Raw genomic sequence first — 20,773 nt, 5'->3', positions numbered from 1 at the left:
CAAAATAAAAGGCTTGAGCGCTCACCTTAATTTTTTTTAATTTTAAAATTAAATACAAGGCTTCCAAGGTGAATTTTATATTTATTTTAAGGCTTGAAATTAATTAATTCAATTGCAAATGCCTCAATTCATGCGAACTTGCTTTAGCCTCGCCAAATGTCTTGAATTTGGCAAATTTAGTGAAAATTGAGGAGTATTAAGGTTTGATCAAGGCTTAATGAAGCTTCTTTCCTCCTTAGGCATTGAAATATCCAAAGTGATGAAGGTCTAAATTACTTTCAAAGCTTGTTTGAACCTCATATCCAGGCTTGTTTACTTCATGAGTCAAAATTTGCAAATTCCCATGCCCTTGTCTTCACAATCTCACAGTTTACCCTTGAATCACTCTAACAAGGTTGAATGATAGGCTTTTTGATGATTTTGCCCTGGACCTTTGGAAGGGTCAAGAGTGATTTTTCAAATTAAGACTTGAATACCTTGTTTTCTTGACTCCAAAATCTTCTGGAAGGCAAGCTCATGTTTGTTTTGACCTAATCAAAGTCTTGCATTTCAAATTTTAGTATTTCACATGAGTAATTTAGGTGAAAATGTGAATTTCGCCCTGGACCCTTTGGAAGGGTCAGGAGCGATTTTCTCTTTTTAGGTCACAATTTACCTTAGCTTGATCATTAACCTCCTTCAAGGCAATCTCCAGGGTATATTCATCTCAATCACTAAGTTGACTCATCAATATTTTGAAGGAAATACTACTTTTTTGGGAATTTCGCTCTGGACCCTTTAGAAGGGTTGGGAGCGAAATTCTCTCCTGAGCTCAAAATTCTCATTTTTTGAAAATCCAAATCTTTCCAAGGCATTCTAAATGGGTTCTATCACTGTAGTCCAGGCCTAGCTTTACTTAAACTTTGGAAGAAAAGGTGGCTTTGATGTTTTTCGCCCTGGACCCTTTGGAAGGGTCAGGAGCGATTTTCCTTGCTTAGGCTTACTCCTCCATCATTTTAACTTCAATCCACCTCACAAGGTTAGGAAATAGTCTTCTTCATTCACTCCATCCAAGTTTGATTTGTTCTTGCAAGGCAAAATAGGGGATTTTAGGATTTTCGCCCTGGACCCTTTGGAAGGGTAAGGAGCGAAAATCTTTCTCTGACCTAGAATCATCATTTTTTGAAACAAACATCCACTCAAAGGTGGTCTCAAGGGCAATTTCTACCTTGGTCTAGTCTTGTCTTAGCACAAACTTGAGAGGAACATATTGGTTTTAGGATTTTCGCTCTGGACCCTTTGGAAGGGTCAAGAGCGAAAATCAGGTTTTAGGGCAATTTTCCAATCCTTTCATCTTCAAATCACCTGCAAGGCATAGAACATCTTGCCTCACTCCTTTCCAAGTCATGAAAATCAAAATCTTGTCTTAAATTGCAAGGAAAAAGGAGAATTTGGAAATTTCGCTCTGGACCCTTTGGAAGGGTCAGGAGCGAAATTCTCTCTTGGCTTCAAAACTTGCATTCTTGGCAACCCAATTCCACTCTAAGGCAATCCAAATGCCTTCTCATACCCATGTCTAAGCTTCGTTTTGTCCAAAATTTGGAAGAAAGGGTAGTTTTTAGGATTTTCGCTCTGGACCCTTTGGAAGGGTCAGGAGCGAAAATCTCTCTTGGGCTCAATTCCTTCATCTTTTCAACCTCAATCATCTTCAAAAGGCAAAAACACACCTCCTCGCACCCATTCAAGCCATAAAAACCAAAAAGTTGTCTTGACCTTGCAAGGAAAATAGGTGTTTTTAGGAATTTCGCTTTGGACCCTTTGGAAGGGTCAGGAGCGAAATTCACTATTTGGCTCAATTCCTTCACTTTTCAATGATTTCTTAACACTTCAAGTCACTCCCAGGGGCAATTCCTTCTTGGTTTTACCTTATCCTACACTTGACCTAGCAAAACCTGATAGCAAAGAGTGTTTTTGAGAAAATTCGCTCTAGACCCTTTGGAAGGGTCAGGAGCGAAAATCTCAATCTTGACCAAAAATCTTCATTTTTTCAACTTGAAAACTCTTTGCAAGGTAGGATTTCATCTTTCATCGTGCTAGGAATAAAGTTTCATGTCCAAGAAAGGCTAAAAAATAGGTTTATAAGGAATTTCGCTCTGGACCCTTTGGAAGGGTCAGGAGCGAAATTTCCTTTCCTGGCTAGAATCCTTCATTTTCACAACTTCTAAACATGCCCAAGGGTTTCAATATGTTCATTCTTCCTTTCATCGTGTCTTGGACACCTCAATTTGACCAAACCAAGCAAGAAATGTCTCCTATAGAGATTTTCGCTTTGGACCCTTTGGAAGGGTCAGGAGCGAATTTCTTAATTTAGGCTTATTCCACCATCATTTCAAGTTGAATTCACCTCTCAAGGGAAGAAGACACTACTCCTCTCTCATCCATGCCAAAAAATTGACCTTCTTCACTGCACAATAAGAGCTTTTTGAAATTTCGCTCTGGACCCTTTGGATGGGTTAGGAGCGAAATTTCCCTTGTCCAAAATTCTTCATTTTTGCACGCTTCCAAATCTTCAAAGGTGACAAGAATGTTTAATCCTCCCTCCAAGATACCTGCACATCAAAATTTAGCCAAAGTTAGGAAGAAATAAGCTTCAAGATGATTTTCGCTCTGGACCCTTTGGAAGGGTCAAGAGCGAAAATCTCATTCCAAGCCAGATTGCTCACTGTTCAAGCTTCAAACCACCTCATAAGGCAAAGTTAGGTCATTTTCCAAGCTAGGAACAAGGTTGCAAGCCTATCCAAGGCAAGAAATAGGGTTTAAGATGAATTTCGCTCTGGACCCTTTGGAAGGGTCAGGAGGGAAATTTTCATTTAGGCATCAATCTTGCTCTTCAAAATCCACCAACTCCTTCCCTAGGCAAGAACATATCAATTCACCTTCAAACATGCCCTACTTAGTCAAAAATGGGAAGAAAAAGGAGGTCTATAAGGATTTTCGCCCTGGACCCTTTGGAAGGGTCAGGAGCAAAATTGAGATTCCAGGCCAGGTCTTACCTTGGTTTGCTTCATTCTCCATCAAACTTGATCAAATCAATTCCCTTTCTTTACTGACTCTGCTCAACTGACTCAGACCTAGAAACAAACAGGACCCTGACAAAAAAACCTTCTTTCAATCTAGACCTGACCTGAGACCTATTCACCTTGCTCCTTGATCAAACCAACTTGACTCTCCTGAAAGGCATACTTCATTATGGCAAACTTGAGGTTTCAAGCAGACGACCAACAACTTCCCAAAACTAGGCTAGACTCAGCTTGAAAGAAACCCTAAAACGAGCTTCCAAGGATTAGCCCTGATCTAGCCAGCCCAGGCAAACCACTCACTCACTCAAAAACCTAGAAAGCAGAGAGAAAAACAAGCAAAAGGAAAGCAAAACCTAAAGCAAAAAGAGGGGGTCCCCATTCTAATGGGGCGATGTGTGAAATGGTCACAACATTATGCAAGACTAAGCGAACGACTAACACTAACAAGCAAAAAGAGAGGATCCCCAATGGGGCGTGTGTTTGCAACACAACAAATAATTTTCAAGAATATTTCATTTAGAAGCCACATAAGTTAGGACGGCATACACATTTCCATTCTTGGCTCTTTGTTCATCTAAGAGACTTGCTTCTTCAAGTCATTCAGAGGAGAGATTACGTCTATTTTCTTAGGTTTGCTTTTATAGATTGGATTATTGATTATTCAATCGACCACCTCCCAGTGCCAAGTTTATTTTGACCATAGAGATGAGGCTTGGACTCCACAAGTATTCGGCAATCCAATTTTAAATTCTAACCAAGTGAAAGCAATTGACCCAAACTCACCAAAATTCCTAAAAAATAAAAAATAGCCATTCTAGATCCTCCAGAAAAAATATTAGGATAAAAGCAGGGTTTTGGTTAAGTGCGACCAGAATGAAAAATCAGAGTAGGCAATTGAAATGGATGAAACAAATACCACTTAGGTCTTTTAAGACTTAAGCGACCTTTTTGCATTTTATTTTTTATTCATCTTTTAATGTTTCAAGTGCTTTCTAATTCATTTTCATTTTTTTGACTTGGACAAACTCAAGAGTTCGATAGACTGAATATCACTTATGCACACCAACACCATGAACAATGAGCATAAGGCAATCAACAAATCACAAATGGTATGAACATTTAGGCTTCACCATAAATCAGCAATAAGTTCTTCCATTCAACTAGTCAACTTCGTATAAAAACATCTAAACTATGAGAAGTAGAAACCATGCAACATGTAGAAACTCATACAACGATCCACCATATCTTCAATTAAATCAAGTATTTATTTCAACAAAGCCTTGGCAACAATTTCTTGTCTTCTCCTTCTACTCTACTGCTAAATATCCACTATTAACCTTTACAAATGAGATGGTAATGCCTTATATAGACATCCTAATTAAATATGAATGACCCAGATTGATTGTGAATCAATGACCAAGATTACATGAAGAAACCCGAATTAGGGTTAGTTATAACTAACTCCTCTTCGACCAAGGAGAAAATTACAATGCTTAGGACACATGTCCTTCCTTGAGTTTGGAACAATGACAAATAAGGTTAGGTATCTTGAACAGTATTCGATGTAGTGTCATATGTCACATGTGAAGTTGTCCTCAAAAGGATGAGTCAGGTACATTGAACAGGACATGTTGACTTGCAATTATCCAGTTGGTTGATGATGATGATTAAGTGCCAACTCATCTTACTCTTTGTAAATCATCACAAAGCCCTCCATCTTCAGCAATATCTCTTGATACTCAACAATTCTAATTGCTTGATTGATTGTGATGGGTCATATTCCCAAATTGCAACATCTTGGTGATCAAGTTTCTAACTTTGATTAACTGTTCTAAAACTATCTTTCTCAATCACACTTCACTTGTTGTCACTTTGAAGGTGATACGCTTCATCTTCATGTTTGGGAATTTTGGGAATTTTGAACAAGTTCTTTCCTTGACGATGTTTGATCTTGTGGAAGACATCCTTGTCTTGGACTTGGATCCCTTGGTGGAATTCTTGAATGTGGAACTTGTTCTAATCACCATATGTATGTGTATTTTGATGTTCTCTTTAAAGATAAAACATATCCTTGACATGATTGACTTCCTTGTAGCAATATCATCTCAATGGTATCTTGAATGTCTCTAATCTTGATTCTAGGGATCTTGAATTTCCGATGTCGTGATGTCTTGAGTATCTTGACATAGTTGGTCCTTTCATCCTCCCCATGTTGTAATGCAAGCCTTGAATGTCTGACCTTCTTCAACACTTGAATCCTGATGTTATCAGCTGTCTTACTTGCTCCATGTTGTGAAGTCCCTTCTCTTTCCTTGATTCGGTTCCTTGAAGTAAGAGTCTTGATGTTGTAACAAAATCCTTTGTATTGTGAAGTCCTCATAATCTGAAAAAAAAAAGAGAAACATTTGTGAATGAAGTGCAAGACAAATAAAATTGCATAAAATCATAATTCAATGAAAATCAATTCCATGAAACAAATTCATCCCTTAAGTCTGATTTGGAAGTTTAGCCTTTGCAAACTATGTTTGCTGATGAAAATTGCCTTAAAATCTAGTATGAATTGCCTCCAATTCGCACTACTTACTGTTCTTCAAAAGCACACTTGAACTGCCTCTTATCTGCCTTCAAATCACATTTGAGTGATGTGCAAATGAGATGTTTTCACATCCTATATATAGGCACTTTGTGTTTGAATCACAACCTTTCAATGTTAGCCCAACCTTACAACTTCATTTTTGAATTTGAAACGTTTCTTATTCATGAAAGGCCAACCTTATATTTCGAACAATTTATTTCACATTCCCTTTCTTGGGCACATTTTAGAAATATGTTTGCACTGGCAGGTTTTAGATATGTGTATAAACAAATTGTAGGTGGGCGGAAATTGCAAGTGTGCATGCACAAATTTGATCGGCCTTGAAGGGAATAGCTGCACAATGCTGAGCAGCATTGAAAGTATTCATGCACAAGTGCGTGTAGAGGCCCCCCCAGTTTGTTACTTAGACAAATTCTACATTGTTTCCTCTTCTTGAGCACATATTGTATATATGTATGCACAATGTTGTGCACAAACTATGGAGCACATATGAAGGGTGGATTTGCACAAAGTTGTGAGCGCATCTTGGATGGACTCAATATGCACAACTTACCCCCTAGGTTTGACACTGATGCACAACTTACCTCCCTAGGTTTGACACTAATGTACAACTTACACCCCTAGGGTATGCACTAATGCACAATTTACCCCCCTAGGTTTAACACTAATGCACAACTTACCCCCCTTGGTTTGACACTTAACACAATTTTTCAGGTCATGTGGTCGGTTTGGAGGGGTAAAATCACACAACCTAGAGCGCACTTTACTCTTTTGTGTTTGCATTAAGAGGGCACATACTAGATGCTTGTTTACACAACGTTGTACATGCTATAAGGGGGCAGACTCTTGCCTTAGACAATTTTAGTATCATTTTCTCTTCTTGGATGGAAATTTACACCCTATATGGACAACTCCTTTCTTGAGCGGGTTTCACATATATCCATGCACCATTTGTGTATAATATTTGTTCATCAATTCCTTGTGAGAGCACACTTGAGATAGGTCAATGCACAAACTTGAGTGCATATACGCGGTGCAAGGGGGTAAACTCTTGACTTAGTCAGATATTCATACTATTTCCCCACCCAGGTCTTGCACAAATATAGACTTGATGTTCATGACATTAAGGCATTGTACTTGCAATTCCTGACGGAATTACAAGCAAACTTACAACTTCTCCCTTTTCTATCCATTCCTAAGAACATCTTGCACTCTGACAATTATGACCAAATTGACAACATTTTATAAATCTTGACAACTTTTGACATCTTTGACAAGGTTTTGCAACATTGGACAATGCTTACAACTTTTAGCAATTTTAGTAATTTTGACAAGATTTTACAACTTCACCTTCACTCCTCAGATACAACATTTGTTCATGAATTCCGGACTTGACCACACTAAAGACAAGACTTCGCAATCCTAAGACTTACTAAAGGTTGCTCAACACCCCTAACCTGGACCGTCAAGACAAACCATTCTCTGAAGCAAAAAGGTTAATGACTATGACCATTGCCAAGCTAAAGATGATCTAAACAAAACACCTATGCTAACAAGCAAAAATATGGGGTCCCCATTTGTAATGGGGTGATGTGTGAAAACGTCACAACAGTTACAATGGGATACACTTAATTTGTCATAAGCATACAACCTTTAATTTTTTGGCCAGAAATTTGACACCTACAAGTGATGAGCAGGTTAATATGAACTCATTTTTGTGTGAGGTGATTACCTAACAATACTTACATGAATAGACTGTTTCAGATCAAATGTGAAGTGACCCTAGACACATACACATCTCCAAGGAGACCAAAACGAAATGTTCTCACTAATGAAAATTGAAAAATGAATTTGGCAATGAAAGCAACAAGATTTTTCACCTAAGGCCCAAATTTCATTCACTGCCCACAAAACTCAGGCAACACAAGGCATTGTAACTGAGGTGACTGAAACGCAATGCTCCATGGTAAGAAAACTGTCAAACTACTCCTACAAACACAAGCACTCCCACTATGTATCAAGTACTGTAAGCAGCATTATTAAAATGAAAGATAAAATTTTAAGTAAGAAAACCTCATGTGAAATTTCCCATTCTACATACTTCCAAACTGTAGCATTCCCAATGATTCTAGGTCTGGCTATGAACATGAGGTTATAGGTCATATCCAATATACCCAATTACAGCATGAGCACAATACCATCACAAAATTGCTTGTAAGAATCAAAATAAAAAATCACATGCAGTTCAAAGTTGGCAAAAACATTGAACTGAAAGCTAAGTTGCCAGTTCGGGTTCAAGAACCCACTCCGCCGGTTTGGCAAAATGAATCAAATTAAAAATTCTTAACCAAATGAAAATCTTATAGTTTGTCGAATTATATACTTTTACTTTTGTGCAAATTTAACTAAAACTCCATTACATTTCTCCGGCAATAATAAAATCTTATTATTTCTTAAGCCTTGGGTTTACCAAAGGGATTTCCGGATGAACGACAAGCATTATATAACAAAAAATTATTACTGATTTTTAGTGTAGAGGGCGGCAAACCCGACCCCACACCGGGAGCAGACCCGGACCAGCATCCAAGCTCTGGGTGCCAAACCTGATAACGTAGACTGAAAGAAACAACTTCTAAAAAGTACACCTATAGTGGAGTTTCTAATTCTGGACACTTTTGAGATATGGCATTAGTCCAGGTCCAGCTACAAACACATGCTTATAAGGGATACACCCTAGAAAATAATCAGTAATAGCATGAGCATGATAGCAATCATACTCTTCCTTATGAGCATCAAAATTCAACATAAAATGTGGTTCATTGTTGGCAAGAACATTACCTAGTGTCAATCCTTAGGGACAAATTTGCAAGCCTTATCGAGGACCTGAACAATTTTCACACTACCTGCAGTAATAGCAGAAATTGACTACAGACAATTCAATTAAAGAAATTGCCAATTAAGTGGCATCTCAGAAGAAAAGATTAGAATTTAAATGCCAAAAAGTGCCAACCACACTCAGGCATGCCAAAGGACTGTGGAGTGGACCAAATCATCACAAAAACAATTACATTGGAAAATTTTATTTATCATAATTTTTTGAAATACGTGTAAGGTCAATCTCCTCATTATTCTAGTAAAGTATAGAATAGAATGTTTTTAATGTTCTTAAGGCCAAAGGCAGCGTATGTGACAGCTGAACCAATCATTTATCTTTCTGCAATGCGAATCTTCTGCTACTTCTCCATGTAGAAAGTTTCATAACCCTTTGTGGAGTTGCACAAATTCTTGGCAAACTGGCATCAACATGACAAAAATATCCCAATGTTTTATATAACTGACATGGACCTTTATCTCTGAATTCCAAGCATTCTCTCCTGGAGAGGAATCAGTTAAACTATTTCTCATCCATTTCAAATGGTATCAGTCTCGTTATGACCCTGAAGCACAAGCAAAGAACCAATTTTAATGCATGGCTGCATCTATGCTTTTTAGTATTTTGATTGTCGATAGAAGAAGTGCTTGTTTAAACACATAAGGACAAGGCAACTACAATTGTGGACTTCAAAGAGTCCTGGCCTTTCTCAAGAACTTCTGCTGATAACCTCTGACTTGCAGGATTCCTCATATCTGGCATCTTCATTTTGTTGCCTGATGAAAGAAAACATTTTATCCATGGCACGACAAAACAAAAATTGTGGGCTTCAATGATTTCCTAATCTTTCCACAAAAAATTATTTAAAAACCTTTTGTGAAATTTCTCACATCAAATATCTTCAATTTGGCATCTTCTGAAGAAAGAATGAACATAATTATAAATATAAGTTATGAGATACTATTTAAGATCTCAACCAAAAAAAAGATACTAACTCTTCATAGACTCTATGTATAGCAAGATCTGAGGAAAAGTAGAAGACAATATCACCCAGGCATTATAGAATCAAGACACATAATCTTCCCATAAACTAAAGGGAGGCATGGGAAGCAATGTCTTCTCTTCTTTCAAGTTTAATTTTGACTTTAGATCACTAATACGTTTGCATTAATCACTTCCAAATATTTTGATCTAATTATCTTACCCTCTAGGCTGATGCGTTAAAGACATCAAAGAAATTGAAGAATTGAGTTTTCTGATCATCTTTTCAACAATAGGAGGACCACACTCTTGCATTGATTTCAATGAACTGATAGCATCTTCCATATCCTCTGTGCAAATAAATACTTCTCGAGTGGCATCAATAACTTGAACCTAACAAAAAAAACTAGTATCAATGACTAAATATACCCATGAGAAAAAGGCAACTGCAAAGCAAGGAGGACTTGAGTTGTCAAGACATACAAGCATTTAGAAGCATGAATACAATGTTCATATCCATAAGCACAAGTTCAACATAGAATGCCTGCAGATGAAAAGTATTTCCAGCATAACCTTATCTAGGTGCCAATGGAACCTAAGTTGTGGGCAAAAGGGTGACAAGGTGCATATCAAAATCAAACAGAGAAAGAGTTGAATAGTAAGGATAGGGAGAAGAAATCAGTTCCACATGCAAATATGATAATCATGTATGCTGAATTTTTTTTTAAAAAATATGATGCAAAACTTCCAAAATCTTCACAGATACATCTCTCTTAAAGACTTTCTCTTAAACTAGATTTGAAATAAACAGCATGTAGATTTTCTTAGGTGATATGCCGATTATATATTGTGTCAAGTTTAAACCATTGAAAAGAGAATGGCATTCATATCTAAACAGTATAAAATTAAATAGTGTACCAGCTAAAACTACAGCTGAGCTCTACATTTCTAATTCAAACAAGCATATCACATCAAACTTCCAATTCCTTGGAGATATTGATCCAAACCTGTACATAAGCCTGGAGATGTCCTTGAAAGATTTGTAAAGGTAACACTCTAATGGAAGCTTTTTGTCTCAATGTCATAAAGATTCTATGAAAACTTCAGTATTGCTTCATAATTCACCTATTAAGCTATTACCAAAATAACAAACTCTAATAGTCTCAATCCACAGATAGTTTTACATCCTCCCTGAACCAATTTAGAGATCTATTTTCTTTATTCAATCATGTCATATAAGACATCTAAAAGAGAATCCTCTCTCAAGTATTTGTCAAAAAATAGTTCCTTTTATTTTACCTATTTCCAAAATGAGAACTCCAATAGTTTCAATCAATAGAGATTTTTTCGTCATCCCTTAACTATTTTAGGCATCCATTTTCCTTGTTTAATCACCTGTAGTATGAGATATCTACAAGCTAATCCTTACTCCAAGTCTTTGTCAGAAACAATTCCCTTTAGTCTAACCTATTACAGAATAAGAAACTCCAATGCCCTCACTCCATAGATATTTTGTCATATAAGATATCTAATAATCCTTGCTCCGAGTCTTTGTGAGGAAAGAAAGTCATCTTGAAGAAATTCTACAAATATTCTTTCCTTGAGATTCTAAATTCCCTCAACAAGTAGTACATTACCAGGTAGCAACAGAAAATCCACAGAAAAAGTTAGATTTCCAAATACTTTTCCCCGTTTAATATCCATTTCCATACTCAAAATAGATCCTGATGTGAAATTTTCTTCATTTGACAGGGGCTGCACTATTAGAATATTTAATTATATTTTAGTTACCTATATTTAGTTCCTTGTTTAATGGTCATTTAGCTTTTTAGTTAATTAGCTTTTAAGCTTTATTTAGCATTTAGCTTTTTCTTTTTAGTTAATTAGCTTTTAAACTTTATTTAGCGTTTAGCTTTTTAGTAGTTCACTTTAAACGACTTGTTCTTAATTTAGAACGTTGTCTTGTAATCTCTATATATACGCTCGTATATTGTTGAATACATTATCCGATTATTGAATCATTCATTCAATTTATTTTTCATGGTATCAGAGCATGGAAATTAAAAATTTCGAAAATTTTTGTTATTAAAATTTTTCGAAGTTTTTATTGAAAATTTTTTAAAACTGTTTTTTTTTTTTAAAAAGCAGATTTTTTTCTCTTCCTGGGCAGTTTTTTTTTGCAGGTTGAAAATTTTCCTAAGGTTTCTGCAATTTTCGACTAGGGTTTTGACCCTTCTATTCAAGTCGAAATTTTATTTTGGTTGCAAATTCTTGGTGGGTTTTTCGAGACCTCAATTGGGTTGTTGTCAAATTTTTATGGGTGCATCGTTTTCCATGCCTCAATTTTTGAGCCGTCAGATCTGCATTCTGTTTTCAGATTCTTGGTGGGTTTTTCGAGAGCTTTTCTGGGTTGGTCTCAGATTTTTCTGGGTGCCTCGTTGTCCGCACCTTGAATTTTGTGCCAGCAAATTTGCCTTGGAATTTAAAAACAGTTCACAATTTCTGCTATTTCTATGAACGTTGGGATTTTTGCTGTTTTTTTGGGCACCATTTATGCTATTTTAAGTTTGCAAAAATTTTTTAATTTCTGGGTTTCTTCCAAACCTCGAAATTTGCACCTTAGAATTCGTGCCAGAATTCTCCTCCAAGGTTTCAGATTTTTTGTGCAGCTACGTCTATTCTGATTTTTGAATCAAATTCTTTTGTCTCATGCTTTCACTAGGTTGACCTCATTCAACCTCCATTTTTGTGATGGCATCTTTGACTAACATCATGTTGGAACACAAACAAAAGTTCAACAACTATCACAACACATGGAAACAATGCATGTTCACGATATCTCAATATCATTGCCTTGATCAAATTGATTTAGGCCAGACCTCGTCTTATAGGTCCCAGGGTTTTCACGATTTTTTCTTGAAAAATTGTCTGTCGGTTTTCTGATTTTTTCCACAAAAAATCATGGGAGGGTTTTCACGATTTTCTCCTCAAAAAATTGTTCGCAAGGTTTATAATTTATTAATTTTCCCTTAAAAATTATCTCATCTGTAATCCACGATATTCGCGTAAGATTTTAGTTATCTGGGTTTGACCGTTTTTTCCACAAAAACGATGATTTGTAACCTCAGATTTCTTGGTTTTTCAATTTTCTCCTCAAAATCGTAAATTCTCTTTTCGAGGGTTCCTATTTCAGGGTTTGACGGTTTTTTCCTCAAAATCGTGCTTTGTTGCAGTTAGTTTGGGTCGCACCTGCCAAGGCGAACATCTACAACCGTGGTATCTTGCAGTCAGTTTTGGAGTTGATACTCTTCTGCAAAAAGGTTTGCCGATTTTCCTCAAAATCGTGGTTTCAGTTTTCAATTTGGTTACCCAACGTTAGGTTGGATGGATTCTAATATTCTTGGTCATTAACACTTTTCAAATCCAGGGAGGGTCTCCACTGCAGCAGAGTGTTCTTTTCATTTGTGATCAAAAGACCTGCAATGTCTTCTGTAGGGTAGTTAGTAGATAGAATGACCATTAAGGGAGGGTATTAGAATATTTAATTATATTTTAGTTACCTATATTTAGTTACTTGTTTAATGGTCATTTAGCTTTTTAGTTAATTAGCTTTTAAGCTTTATTTAGCATTTAGCTTTTTCTTTTTAGTTAATTAGCTTTTAAGCTTTATTTAGCGTTTAGCTTTTTAGTAGTTCACTTTAAACGACTTGTTCTTAATTTAGAACGCCGTCTTGTAATCTCTATATATACGCTCGTATATTGTTGAATACATTATCCGATTATTGAATCATTCATTCAATTTATTTTTCATGCACTGGCATATTGGTGATGTAGTTTCAAAAAACATATAAAAGCTAAAAAAAATATGCTCCACAAATGAAATAGAATTCTGAGGACATAACATCGTTGTTTTGCAAATACCAAGAGTTGGAGAATACTTGGTGATTAATTTGTAAACAAAAGCTTAAAACTTGGTATATCACATTTGGAGTCTCAAAAAGGGAATTAAGTTAAGAATTCCATATAAAACCTAACATATAAAAAAATCATAAAAAACCAAATTTACCCAAAAAAATTTGGGGGCTTGATTATGTGTTGTATTTGTCTATACAAAGCTTAAAAAACATATAAAACTCATATAATTAACACAACAACATAAAAGTTAAAATACTACTTCAAAGTTCAATGTCAATTTGTCAAGTTCGAAGAACATGATAGATATGCATTATTCAATATTAAAAAAATATTATCGCAATCAGCACCATATGAGCCTTCAAAAGATTACATCATCATCAACATCAAATGATGTAGGTAGATTAGAAGAACCATAATTAGCTACGTACCCCAAGTTTTTGGGACGAGGGGACAAGGGGGCAAGGGGACGAGTTTCTGGGACGGAAAAATTTTTTGCCAAATTTGGGGACGGGGGGGCAGCAAAGGGGACGGCTATATAAAATATAGGGAAAATTTAAAATATATAAGAAAATTCTAAATGTTCATATGAAAACATGGATAAAGCATGCATCTATACATTATATTCATACGAAAACATGGATATAGCATGTGTATGATACTATGAAAACATTTTAGAATGCAAACATCGAACATACAACATTATCAATAGGCTCAATACTCAATATGCACTCATAATTCAAAATTTCAATTTATTCACATTGTCAATATGCTGAGTTACCGGGTTCGACGGCCTCCTAGACCCCTGGTACTGGTCCAGTACGGTCCTGGTTCGGGGTTCGAGTCCGGTTCGCCTATGGTTCAGACAGGGTTCGTGGTTCACAGGCCTGGTTCGACCCAAGTCGAACCCAAGAGGACCCAAGTCGAACCCAGGGGTCTGAAAGCCCAAAAATGGATTTTTTATTTGCAAAATTTAATTTTTTTTTAATTCCACCACATAAAAAATTAAAATGACCCTACAAGTGAGTTTTAAAACATTAACTTGGCTCATTTCACACAAGCAACATGATTGCAAGCAAGGGGAAATGAAGATGTGGGATATGGAGCCAAAACATACTGATTTGGATAAATTCACTTCTCAGCTTGTTACATTTGATGACTCAGATAGCGAGCAAACTTAAAGTGCAAGTGCAAGTGTCATTGGCATTGATTCATCTAATGTCAATGTCAATGATGAGGAGGAGGAGAATGAGGATGACGAATTAGAGAATCCATTTGATGATCAAACTTTAAATTGTTGAAAGTTAAAACAATGATACTTGAATATTTTATCATTTTGATATTAAACTTGATGTATATGATGTTGTTATGGTATGATCATGATGCTATGATTACAAGTTTATGTTGGTTTTGTTGTTTGTATGATGCTATGTGACATGCTAATCTTAATTCATGCTTATAGGTTGCATATATATAATTTACATGTTTTTGTACTAACGAACCCAAACCCCTTTTCAAAATTTTGCCGTACCGACATACCGGTTCTTCGAACCCGAACCGATGCCCGAACCCGAACCGGCAACCTAGTCAATATGCATATCATAATAGATGTTAAAGAAATAACATATAAAATGCAAAGTATAACATTTATTATTTAATATTTTATTATTTAATTTATTTTCTATTTATAAATTTTAAATTTATAATATGAATTAATTTAAAATTATAAATATTTGATATGAATTAATAAATTTAATGTTGCCTTTTAATTTTTGGAGGGCCCATGTTAGAAAAATATAGATAGTCGTATTTTGATTTCATAACTATTCAAATTCAATAATAAAAAAATTGATAGTAGTTTTTTAATTTTTTTCAATATAAAGGGCCCATGTTAGAAAAATATAGATAGTCGTATTTTCAATAATTATTGATAACTATTTTGAAAATTTTGAATTGATAGAGGGCCCATGTTAGAAAAAATTTTAAAAAATTGAAAATACGACCTTTTTTTTTTTTTTTAATATTCTTCCATAGCCCTAGATGTGAGGGACGTCTAGCCGTCCCCGGGACGATTGGGACATCCCCAATTCGTCCCCGGGACGTACGGACATCCCCCACAGCTAGGGAAGTCGTCCCCCCGTTTCGGGGATGTCCCCTCAAAATTCTGACAATTTGGGGACAAGGGGGGGACGTCCCCTGGCCGTCCCCAAGTCCCCGAAACATCCCCGGTACTAGGACGGGGGTTTTCAGGTAGGGGACGCGTCCCCGGGTTTCGTAGATAATAAGTGCCACTACCACTCACACTAAAAGTAGGCTGGCTATCTAACTTGTCCACAAATGAACTCTCTTCTTTTGTTTTGAAGTTTTTGGTTTGTTTTCATTATTTTGGTTATCTATAGTACATTTAATTTTAAAATGAATTAAGTTGTATTTATATAATTTTGTTTTCAAACTTCATTTGTTTCAATTCTTCGAATGTGTTGTTTATTGAACTTGTTGTCTTAGGTACTACAATGGCAACCATTTCTAGTTCCATGAACAAATCCCTCTTGAAAACAAACCTAAGCTCTTTGTAATGTCCCCTCTTGGGATGTTTCCTAGAGCTTGCCCACAAGTCTCAATAAATCACAAGGTGGTTGTTTTCTGAATGCAGGTTGCTAATATCAAATCTGATCTCCCTTGCTTAGTAACAGATATTTTGCAATTTATATATAATGCCCATCCCTGCTGGGTGTAAGGTATACAAACCTATATCAAAACCTGCTCTCTCTGCTCTGATCTTTTCGATGAATGCAGGTGATATCTGTAGAACTTCTGATCCCCTTCGATCTGCTATTTCTGTTTTTAGTAAATCTGATCTGATTCTCCACCATCCCTTCTTGGAGGGATTGGTCGTGTCTTTTAGTTTTGAAAAGATACCTTTGTTTGCAACTACTTCCCTTTCCTTTCAGTCACTGCTCTTCATTATGCCTTGTATAATTGCTGCCTTTCGGAGAATAATTAATTGATAAACCTCTTAAATCACTGCCTGAGGTCGGCCCTACGTTATTCTTCTTTTTTCGTCCTGTTTTTATGCACTATGCAACAAAGAATAAAATACTAAGTATTCTATCCTCTTTTGAAAAAAATCCTCCCAAGTGCTAAACTGTGTGATCAAATGGGATGACTCCAAGATTCCAAATGTCAAGTCTTGACGTGCTCTTGGATAGACTCAGTGTGTTTGATGTGATATTGTTGGAATCACGAGGTGGACTTACGTTGAATCTTGAATGATTGAATGTTGCGGGAATGTGGAAAATTAACTTGATTCGAAAAAATAGCAAAAGGATATAAGACATAAAAAATTAGCTAATCTAATCCTAGAAATGTAAGAGCAATGGACAATCTTTGGTGAAGCTGAACTAAGCTTTGCTTTGACATGCAGCGAACATCTCCACAAGGCTAGTGCGATCTTCTAGGGATAGCTAATGATTTTCAAACCACCACTACAAGCATAGACACCCTCAAGCTGAAGCATATCAATGAAGGAGTGATAATCGAAGTTAAGCTTAGCTAACGAATTTCACCGTTGATCATGCACAAAAAATTTCCATTCATCTAAACAACATGAAAATTAAACGAGAAGTAGAGACCATGCAAGTTGTTGAATCGACACATAGAGCACCATATTTTCAACGAAGTTTACATGCTTCTTACAACAAAGTCTTGGCAACAATCTTTGCCTTCTCTTCCTACTCTACTCTAACTATCTGACACTTCTCTACCAACTATCAACTATTCTTGAACTATTAACTATTAACCTGTACAAATGAAGAAGTGGAGCCTTATTTAGTGCTCTCATTACAATGAAGGGCCAAGATCAAATCATCATCAATGGCCAAGATTAAAAGATAGAAACCCTAATTAGGGTTTGTTACACCCATTACAAAGCATTTAATGATAGATATACAATAAAATGGACACGTCCTTTTTTGAGTTTCAACCAATGAATGATGAGGGTAGGTACATCGAACTTTGTGCCCCCATGTGGTAGTTATGCATTGAAATTAGACGCCTTATCTTAGAATGATGTGATTAGATAAGTGATGACTGGACACCACCTTAGCTAACTGCTTCTTGTAACTCATCACAAGTTGTAAATGAATGAGGCATATCTCTTGATACTCAACATTATCCAAGCGCCTACAATGAAGAATGGAATGATGGTGGGAGATATCCCAAATTGCATCATCTTCCTATCTTGATCACCTCCGCCTTGGAGCTTCCATCTTGCTATACTGGCAATGATTCTTGGATTTCCTCCGGAAATCCAAGATTGTGCAAAATTCCTTTCTTGAGTGCTTGATCTTCATTTTATAATATTATCCTCTTCGTGCAGTGGAAAACCTTCATCCCAAGCCTAGAGTTTTCTTGTGCTCTCCTTGATCTCTTCTTGATCAATTCACCTTGCCTTGTAGTGCTTTGTGTTTGATGCTTCAAGCCTTGATTCGCCCTCTTGCATGTAAGTGTGATGTTCCTTCCACGACTTGAAGTCTTACTTTCTCACATTCCTTAGTATGTTCGCATTTTGGCAAGGGTACTGGAAGTTCGCACATGTGCAAGGGTACTAGAAGTGATTAGTCACTTATTGATTGGCTTGCTACTTCATTCACTCCCTTAACTTGCCATGGATCAGACTTTTGAAAGCCTTTTAGAAGCACTCAAGCATGATCGTGGTTATCACTAGGCAAAGGAAATGTCTAGGAGAAGTTCGCACATTTGAGGCTCCACAAGAAGTGCGCACATTTGAGGCTCCACAGGAAGTGATCTCAAGATGACAACTTTGCTGACTTAATCATTTCGCCTTGAACCTTTTCATGATAATTCGGACCTTAGCCTATCTACCTTCCACGCATTTACTCTCTCTAAAACCATTTGCCTTAGCTGAATTTTAGCACTTCATCTCTGATTCAGCAAGTTAATGATGATTACCAAATGAAATGATCATCGTGAAATCATTCATTTCCTAGGTATGAGAACTAACTAACCTCACTTCATCCTAAAGAGAGAGACATGACCTAATCACCTCTTGTCAACCTAAGACGCTATCCTTCCTCAAGTGAAAGGCTGGTGACCTCACTTCATCCTAAAGAGAGAGACATGACCTAATCACCTCTTGTCAACCTAAGACACTATACTTCCTCGAGTGAAAGGCTGATAGCCAAAGACTCTACAACTAACTTAGAAAGCAAAAAAAAGTGGGAGTCCCCATTTGCAATGGTGCGATGTGTGATATGGTCACAACAGTCAGCCCTTCCTTTTGCCCTAGTTGGTCCTTAACTTTGCAACTCACTCTTATTAATATTAGTCAGCCTATTGACTTGGCCTCTATCAATATATTTAACCTTGTTTGGCTAGATAATCTCAGTCAGCTCTTTTAAATTTATATTATATATATAATTGTATTTTCAATGCTTAGGGCTGTAATCTGTTTTTTTTTCTATTTTGGCAGGGGCATGACAATCTGCCCTTCCCAATATTGCTCGTCATCGAGCAATTCTAACATGGAATAATCATGGATGACTCTAAATAGGAAACGGCTTGGTGTATGCAACTCCTAACTTTTTATGAGGATCTATTTTAGAATTCAACTTCTACTACGCTACTAGATATTATCTTGAGTTTCAATTTTTTCATCCCAAGGTATATTTTGCCTTTAATTCCAAGTGAGTTATCTCAACAACATAACCAAGAATTGGGAATTTTGCAAGATGTGTAATTCTAAGACAAGTTTTCTCTCATCTTCTGAGAGGAAAAAATAAGGTCATTGCAAAAGGTGATTTGGTTAGCCTTATGTTAGCATGATGTCATGTGTATCTTTTCCAATAGAAGAGAGGATGAACTTTACACATATTAAGATGAGGACTAGAAGCATGACACACATCTATGCAATGTTCTTTGTCAAGAGAGTTTCAGGAGCTGTCTTTTTGTTTCATAATCTTGTCCATTTCTGTGACTTAAACTGGATTGACAAGGGTGTGTTAGATTAGTCATGTTACCGTGGTAGGATGATCTTGACAAAAACTTCTCCTTCCAAAAATCCAAAGTTCGTCTCCTAGTTACATATGAGACAAGTCTGATTTATCGGTTTGGTATTTGTATTTCATATTTAGCATACAATGTTTGGATGTTACCGTGGTAGGATGATCTTGACAAAAACTTCTCCTTCCAAAAATCCAAAGTTCGTCTCCTAGTTACATATGAGACAAGTCTGATTTATCGGTTTGGCATTTGTATTTCATATTTAGCATACAACGTTTGGCTTTGTTATAAGATGGCCTTCCGTATCTTCCGTATTCATATCCAAGCCTCAAAAGGAACATCAAAACTTGTTCTTCAATATGTCAAAGGAACACTCACCTTTGGCAACTTTTATTAATGCTTTCCAAATTCCATACTATTCGGTATATAATTATATAAACTCTAGTTGGATCTTTATTCTTGACCAAGAAAAATTTCATGGCAAACTAAGTTATAGCATATAATTGCCTTATTTTCCACTAAAGAGAATTATAAAGCAAACATTATCGGTTGATCTCCATCACCACAATCACTTCAATCTTTGCAAATATTAACAAAGTCCACAAGATGTTGAAGAATATGGTCTATCAAGTCTGCCATGTGTATTGATATTCATCACTATGACATCCACCAGCCAATAGATAACGAAGATGTCAAGGGAGCACATTGCAAACATAAGGACCAAAACAACTTAGTAGAGATAAATTTTGTCAAATTTGGAGATAGCTTGGAATTGAATCTTGTTTAATAGCTGGGGTGGTGTTAACTATATTATAGATGGAATTAGACATTTGAAATAGCAACCAAATTAGGCGTTTTGTTACAACTTTGTGGTGTTTTCTTCATCACGCCTTTTTCTTTTGCTTGGGTTTTCTTTTTCTTCTTCCCATGCTTCCCTTGTTAGAGAATGCCTCTATATTGTGTACTTGACTTCTTTTTCCACATTTATGTCCTAGCTCCTATTTCTCCTTGCACTTGAAGCACAAATCTTTCTTTTGAATCTCTTCTCGCTTACAAACATGCCCATTCTCCTTTGAAGCTTTTCATGGTCATCTCTAGGAGGAAATGCTCTTTTATGCCCATCTTTCTCATAGAAGGGTTTATCTTTTGATGATATATTTTTAGAGTAACTTTTATCCCTTGTTTTAGTGGTATCAAATCGTAAGGGTTTAAAGATTGCATCTTGGAGAGTGGAAGAATCAAGGGCACTTACTAAGCCACAAATGGTTTCCAATAGTCCCTCTATAAAAAGGTAGGTGAGTATTTTTTGGGTAATTCTAAGGAACCTGATTG

General features: G+C 36.3%; 1 protein-coding gene across 2 annotated transcripts in view; it reads right to left on the bottom strand.

The window, feature by feature from the left end:
* The window catches only part of LOC131041615 (uncharacterized), a 56,669-nt gene that overhangs the window by 10,553 nt on the left and 25,343 nt on the right, over nucleotides 1-20,773 (bottom strand). For both annotated transcript variants that reach the window (XM_057974748.2, XM_057974747.2), the window contains one exon: nucleotides 9,732-9,901. In XM_057974748.2, coding sequence (XP_057830731.2) covers nucleotides 9,732-9,901 — 170 coding nt within the window. The remainder of the gene's footprint in view (nucleotides 1-9,731; nucleotides 9,902-20,773) is intronic.

The sequence above is a fragment of the Cryptomeria japonica genome, chromosome 8 (assembly GCF_030272615.1).
Source record: "Cryptomeria japonica chromosome 8, Sugi_1.0, whole genome shotgun sequence".
NCBI lineage: Eukaryota > Viridiplantae > Streptophyta > Pinopsida > Cupressales > Cupressaceae > Cryptomeria > Cryptomeria japonica.
This window is presented reverse-complemented; position numbering and strand designations above follow the sequence as displayed.